The following is a 7,799-nucleotide window of genomic DNA, read 5'->3' on the forward strand; positions in this document are numbered from 1 at the left end:
CATACATATATGTGTATATATCACTGATGAAGCTAATGTTTAATTATTTGAATGTATGTAAATTGACAGTGAGATTTAAAAAAATGTACAATGGGCACTATTTAAAATCTGGCCTAACATCAAGCTTGGCAGACATAACAATGACAGAATACATGCTGCCAGTTACCGAACGTTGTGTCCTGTATTACTTTATTGGCAGACAAGGCTGGTGAATAATAACTGCTTTAAACAAACAGCAGAACCCCATAACCATCGCAAACCATTTGTTATATATTCATAGGGTTGCAGCACCACCTTTAGGCCTGCTATAAGTACTGCAGCATCATTGTATTAAGAGCAGACTGTTGTAAAGCACAAGGCAGAAATAAGCTGATGTACTAAAGCTCTAGGAAAATGAGTTCTAGCTGCCATGAACATAAATGAAAAACATTAAAAGAAAAGATTTATAAAAAACACACCCAAGCTCCTGACTGACTGTTGCCTTGGCTTCTGTCAGATTGACACCTCTGATGGTTCGCAGCATGGACTCCATCTCTTCCAATAGATGCATTTGATGGGCTGATGTTACCGTCTGCTCTGTCCAGTCCACAAGTCTTGTCTCGTTCTCTAACTCTAAACCACATGTTTGAAGATTTATACACATTTATAGTTTTATTAATGTTTGTTAACTGTGTCACTGTGTAGGTGATGATTACAGTCCTAACGGATTGTTTTTACCATGAATGAGGTCTTGAAGGCTGCTAATGTTGTCAAGCAGCAGTGCACCATGGGCCAAACTGTTGGTGGAGATTTCAACTTTCACCAGGTTGTCAGATTGATTTTGGACCTGAGCAATCAGAACACAGACAATATAAAGCTTCATTAATCTCTTTAACTCCACTTTTTCCTGTAATGTTTGAATGTTATTTACTGATCAGCCAGAACATAATGACCACTCATTCCATCATTTAATCAAACCAAACTAACAAGTCAGAATGTGGAGTAAAAGCCCAACTTATTCAGACGTACTTCGCTCTGTGGAGGTCTGTGTGGACTCAAAGCGGCCGTCCATTGAACTGGTCAGCACAGAGATCTATTTTTCATGGCTGCAGTGTTGTACAATAAACTGCCCGGCAAGTTCATGTTGAACTGTTTTGGATGCAACACCAAGCTGAAAGTTGAGAATCGGTGTCATTTGTGGACAAAATGGAGTCAAAATTTGAAGAGTGTCTCATGGAGGAGATTAGAAAACTTTATGATTCATCAATGAAGGAATATGAAGACTTTCAGCGAGCAACAAATTTGTGGGAGGAAATATCTCATATCCTGGGTAAGTTCTTTTGTTTTAAAGCTAAAATGCAAAATATCTCTTCCTCCTCCCCCGTGAATTCATGACTGATAGCGAGAAGTTAAAGAATTTGTCAGGTTAGAGACTTCTTGAGTATGAAGTCTGCAACATCCGTGGACAATAAGCACAGAGTCTGCGTGGCTCATTGGACCACACACAGTATACCCGAGTGTTTGGGAGTCTTCTGAATTCCTCATGGTGTCTTGGAGTCTCTGTCAGATCCTGTTTAGCATGTTGGGGCTGAATTATACTCTGCAAGTGGTTAAGATAATTGTGTGAGGTACGGTTAAGTCCAGATCTATTTGGACAGACACAACATTTTCCTAAGTTTGGTTCTGTACAGAACCACAAAACCTTTCAGATGAGTTCAAGTTCAGACTCTCAGCTTTAATTCAGAGGGTTGATCAAAATGATTGCATAGAAATCTGAGGAACTAAAGCATTTTTTTTTACCAAAAAACTCTACATTTCAGGGGCTCAAAAGTAACCAGACAAATGAAATAGTTGTAAATAAAATGTTCATTTCTAATACTTGATGTAAAAGTCTTTGTTTTCAATGACTGGCTGACATATTGAACACATGTGCATCACCAGGTGTTTCCCTTTTTTAATGCTCCAGCCTATTTATTTTTGAGGCTCATGAGTGTCTTGCAGCGTGCAGTGAACCCTCTGTATTTACTTTCATGCAGTCTTCTTTTTATGGTAGATCTGGATATTTTTACCCCTACCTCCTGGAGAGTGTTGTTCACTTGGTTGGCTGCTGTGACGAGGTTTCTCTTCACCATGGAGATTATTCTGCCATCATCATCACTTCTGTCTTCTCTGGGTCGTTTTGCATTGATGAGTTCACCAGTGCTTGCTTTGATTCTCAGGATGAACCAAACTGTAGATTTTGACACTCCTAATATTATAGCAATTTCTCTGATTTTTCATATTTTTCTCTGCTTAAGGATAGCTTGTTTCACCTACATGGAGAGCTCTTTCAACTACATATTATCTTTTAAAATCTTTCCATGGAATAGCCTTTGAGTCAGGTGTCCCTTTAAAGGCAGGGTGGGCACAAGGTAAGAAGCTGAACTCCTAAACTATTCATCCAATTTTAAATTGAATACACTCAAATGGAAGCTGAAAGTCTGGACTTTATGTCTCTTCATTATATAACTTGAATTTGTTTCAGTGAACAAGTAAAAAAAACTAACTTTGTGTCAGTGTCCAAATAGACACAAACCTACTGGTAAGTAAGCTTTAGTTTGAGTTCTCAGAAGCTAAGAGTGAAGGTGCAGGTGGGGCGGCTGCTTGCCTCTTGATGGTGGTCAGAGGTAGACTTGATAAACTCTAGACAAGTTCAAGCCATTTACCATTTTACCATTTAATAACTTGACAGATAATTTTCTTTGAATTGAAGAGAATTCTGAAAGGACATTTTCCATATTGTCCCAATGTTGGTCAGTTTAAAAGCTGAATAAACACTTTACTCTAGGGATGGAGGTGGGGGGGGGGGTAAAATGATGATGTGTGGATGTTTGTAAAAGTGTTGGAATGAGGATAGTGTTATCACCTACATGACTGCCGAGATGCAGGCTTCCTATCAAAATGTAACATGAGAAGCAGTTTGATTCATGTCACCTGTCGGTGGTCATAATGTTGTGCTTGATGAGTGTGAATACAGATAATTATTGTCAGCCTAAATTTATCTTTTACGTGAGAAGAAATGATTGTGTCTACCCGCTGTAGCAGAGCGCTGAGATCAGAAGTCACATGATTTAAATCCTCATCCGCTTGAGACAAACATGACATTTCAGATGTTTTCAAAGAAAGCTCAGCCTAAAGACAAAACAGGAAACAGATTAGAAAAGAAAATAAAGACATCCTGATGCTTCTCAGTAATCTGGGTAGAAAATTTMAAAAAGAGTTAACTGGGTTCTCTGGATGAGTTCTTTTTTAATAGAAACATTTTAAAGCTTTTCTCAGATTAAATCAGAGTCCTTCAGAACAGAACATTTCTGCTGCCCATTCACATGTTTTCATCTATGGACAGTAGAAATGKAAAACAGCCCAGACTGACAGAAATGTTAAAGCTGCTACCAGCTCATTGTGGTCAACATGGTAACTGCACACTTAGAACTGTCACTCCCTGACTGCTAGGTTAATGAACATCTGAAAATAAATCTCAAACAGTTACTGTGTGGAAACTATTATTCAAATCCTTAAAAGATCACTTCCAGTTTCGAAGAACTAATTTTGAAATAAGTTATTATATATCTAAAGTCTCTGGAAGCCTCGGCGCATCAAATGCATCTGCAGGGATTTTAAGGTGAAGCACTGTTGCAGTAAGAGATGCACTAGGGTTAGTAAAGAAAAGCTAAAGTTTTGATGTATAATTTCCATTTGTGTCACAAACACTTGTGTAAGACAAGTTTGTGTTTAAAAGATCTGAAAATGTAGATWATTCAAAAGTCAGGTCTAAAACAAACAAGATGAGTATGTCCACTGGACGATGTGAGGATGTGTGTGTATGCTTTGTTGTGTTGTGCTGTGCCTCCCCCTGGTGTGTGTTTCCATGTTCATCTCATCTTTCTCTCTCACACCTGTCTTCAGTGTTTAATCAGTCAACCCAGCTCTGGATTTAACCTCAGTGTTCATTCATTGTTTGCTCCATGTTCTCCTCCTGTGCTCAAGAGCTCTTGTTCATTTTTTCCACCACGTTGGTCCTTTGTTTAACAAAACATTTTATCTTTGATCCTGCCTGTATTTGGGTCCAGCTCGCTGCCAAAACCTTGTCAGACAAGTTCTTTGGTGAAAAACCTTTTCCCTCCTTCAAGAGACTTCATTCATTCTGAGGAGTTAGAAGTAAACTCAACATTATTAAAGCTGTTTGTCACCATGTGGAGGCACTACTTGTAAGGCTGAGTTTCTGAAACTCCTCAGACTGAAGGAATCTCTTTGTTCAACAAAAAACACATCCAGAGATCATACTCAACTTTTTCTTTCAATTTTTAAAGGATTAAGATGCATCAGGACATCAAGTCAAGCGTTTTCATCATTTACTGTCAGTTAAACATACTGTAAAAATCTTGTCAAATTACAAATTTGAACTGTTATTTTTTATAAATTGGATTATATATCAGGATAGCAGTTCATTCATGTAAAGCCCAACTTTCTGTGGCCTGTTAAACTTTGAATAATGCTTTTGTTGAGGGTCATAGCTTGAGATACTGCACCCCAAATAGGGCTGGGTTTTCCCATGTTGTACCAAAATGACATTATCTGTGTGTAATCTATACATTTGTTTGACAATCTGAAACGTTTCAGTGTGACAAACATGCAAAAGGAAAAGTTTTCACATCATTATATTTGCTTAGATAAATCCAGGAGGTGACCTTTTTATGGCCAAGCAGTGTAATGAAGTAATAATATGTAATGAAGTAATAATATGTAATGAAGTAATAATATGTAATGAAGTAATAATAGTAAAGAAACAGCTGCTGATCATTGATCGTTTACCTCTAAATGTCTGGTTTGATTCTCCAGCAGCACCAGGTGCCAATATGGTGCCATGACGAAGTTACTCAGATTGAAAGACAGAACGTAGTCATTTAATTTGTCCAGGTCTTGGAGCAGAAGGCCAGTGCAGCTGTCATTACATGCTGAAAGACAAACACATTGTCATCTTTCATGATAAACAACATTGAACATGTGTGTGTTGTATGCACTTACACAAACACTCTCCCAGCTGCAGGATGTGGTGCTCATCACACTGGTCACATGACTGACCTCTGACCCCAGCCTTACACTCACAGTACCCACTGAGCTGATCACACTTGAGATGGCGGGAGCCCCACCCACTGCAGCTGCACTGTGAACACCCACGTCCTGGAAGTGAAGGGTTACCATAATACCCAACAGAACACCTGCAGGACAATACACACTGTAATGTTAGAAACGGTCATTTTTGAAGTCAAGCAATCGCATCAGGTATGATCTCACCTCTCACAGTATCTGCCTTCATATCCTGTCTGACAGGAAGTACAGCGGAACTCTCCAACTCCATCAGACACACAGGTGGGACTGAAACTACACACAAACTCAGGTAAATCCTGAGAATACCTTAATGACTCAGGTACACTGACAGAACTCCATTGACTCTGATGAACTCAGTAGAGAGATCATCAGTGAGCAGGATGAAGGGATACCTGTTGTCCAGTAGGGGGCAGGCACACAAAGAACAGTCACTGATGGATCCAGTGATGTTCCCATAGTACCCTGAGGCACAAAGTTCACAGTGCTGCCCACTGGTGTGGTGCTGACAATTCTGGAGGAAAAATGGAACTTTAAATGTTTTTTAAATCATATCTGCCCAGTTTACTTTGTGTATTAATATGAGAAAGCATATGCCTTATCATGTTTTAACATAATATGAGTTCATGTGTGCAGAAACATTACCTGACACACTCCAGTCTTTGGGTCACACATTTCACTGTGGTTGTTGCAATGACATGGAATGCATGGATGAACATAGATCAACTTTTGGTTGTTCAGAGACAACTCAGACTCAGTCTGCCGGAAATAACCTGCTGCACAGTCCTGCAAAAAGACAGGTGAGTGAGACTAGTCAGAGTAACTTTAGGTCAAGGACAGAAAGAAATGTAAAAAGCAGAAAGGTCAGTATGACAGGCCAGAGAAGGGGAGATGGTCTGAGAAACAGTCACTGACAAACAGGTTAGAGAAAAAGAAAAAAAATCAAAGCGACATAAGAATTGGAGCATCAGTCAGATCACAGAAACCAAAAAGATAAAAGGTGCAGAGTGGGTGGCTCTTCATCTCAAGCCTGAGTCCTCTACCAGAGGGCTGGGAACTTGATGCTTAGCTGTTCCTGTGACTGTGCCCTTCTGGACTGAGATGTCTGATGTTTCTCCAGGTATCTGTTGGAGCCACTTCACTAGCGTGGGGGGTCACCACCCCAAGTGCTCCATTGACCATGGGCGCTACAGTTGCCTTCACCTGCCTGACTCGGTCTAGCTTTTCTCTGAAACCTTTGGCATTTTTCCAGTTTCTCATGTTCCTTGTTCCTGATGTTTCCTTCATTGGGCATGGCCACACAATTCACAACAGCTGTCCTCTGCTGCTTATCAACAACCACAATGAATGCTTAGTTGGTCATTACCTTCTTCTCTACACCTGGAAGTCCCACAGGATCTGAGCTCAGTCTGTACATTGTACTAGCCACTTGGTTATGGTGTTTCATGTATTCCTTTCCTGCTAGTATCTTAGACCATGCTGTGAGATGCTGGATGGTTTCTGGGGCTTGTTACGTTCCCCTTGGCTGTCTAGGAGCTGGGGGACGCAGCAAATAAAAGAAACCGGGCAATGAAGGAACATAACACAGGAGGATCAAAATAAAGAATGATTTATTTAGTAAAATAAGATGACCTGTAATGGGGGAAATAACCTGAAGTGAAAAAATGGGAGAATTAATCATTACGTTTTAATTGTGGTGGCGGCAAAATTACTTAATCCCCCAACTCCCATAAACAAAAAGGGTGCCTGGGCCCACAAGGTCAAAGGCTCATGTGGCTCAGCCACCAACTAAAGTAAACAAAACTTTGCACCAAACACCATAATCCTTGTCAAACACCCAAAAGGGTCACAAAAGTCACCCTACAGGATGGGGAACCAGCACGCCAGAACCTCAGGTACCTGCAGTAGCCCACCAGTGCTCCACAAAACACAGGCAGACAATCACCAGCAGCTCACAAGCTGCCCCAAATGGCCATATACATCAAGCTGCTTCTTCTTCTTCTTCTCTTCTATTATGGCGGATTGCAAGCAACTTTAAGGTGCATACCGCCACCTACTGTACATGAGTGTGTAGCAACATTTCTTTACATCTATTAAATTTTATTTATTAATCTTGTATTTTTCAGAAAATTAAATAATGCTTTCCTTAATCTATAAATATCCATTAGTTTTCCTTCATTTCCTAATATTCCTTTAAGACTCCATTCTTGACCTGTCCTTCTAACCATTCTTTTCAAATTCTCCCTTTCATATTCATATGTTCTACAGTTCATTAATACATGYTCTACATTTTCTTTCTCTCCACATCCTTCACATTTATCATTACTTTTCTTCCCTATTAAATATAAGTTGTCATTTAAATAGGTATGACCTACTCAATCTGGTCATAATTATTTCTTCCCTTCTGTTTCTCTCATTAATATTTCTAATTAATACTGACTTTTGTATTTTACTGTATATAATCTTCTCCCTTTCTTATCTTCATTCCACATTTTTTGCCATTCTTCCATTTCTTTATTCTTAATAAATGATTTCCCTTCCCCTTTCCCAAAAGGAATCATAACCGTTATTGTCATTTCTAATGCCCTTTTTGCTAATTTATCTGCTTTTTCATTTCCTTTAACCCAGGGGCGCCCAAACATTTTCCCCAAGAGGGCCAAAATGAGAATCTATCC

General features: G+C 39.5%; 1 protein-coding gene across 1 annotated transcript in view; it reads right to left on the reverse strand.

Moving 5' to 3' along the window:
- The window catches only part of LOC106535758 (laminin subunit alpha-1), a gene marked incomplete at its 3' end in the record, with an annotated part of 46,774 nt that overhangs the window by 7,933 nt on the left and 31,042 nt on the right, over positions 1-7,799 (reverse strand). The window contains 8 exon segments of the mRNA XM_014032835.1: positions 459-612; positions 718-826; positions 3,052-3,150; positions 4,831-4,973; positions 5,044-5,237; positions 5,314-5,400; positions 5,520-5,638; positions 5,770-5,910. Of these exon segments, the coding sequence (XP_013888289.1) occupies positions 459-612; positions 718-826; positions 3,052-3,150; positions 4,831-4,973; positions 5,044-5,237; positions 5,314-5,400; positions 5,520-5,638; positions 5,770-5,910 (1,046 nt within the window).

The sequence above is a fragment of the Austrofundulus limnaeus genome, unplaced genomic scaffold, assembly GCF_001266775.1.
Source record: "Austrofundulus limnaeus strain Quisiro unplaced genomic scaffold, Austrofundulus_limnaeus-1.0 Scaffold1551, whole genome shotgun sequence".
Classification (NCBI taxonomy): domain Eukaryota; kingdom Metazoa; phylum Chordata; class Actinopteri; order Cyprinodontiformes; family Rivulidae; genus Austrofundulus; species Austrofundulus limnaeus.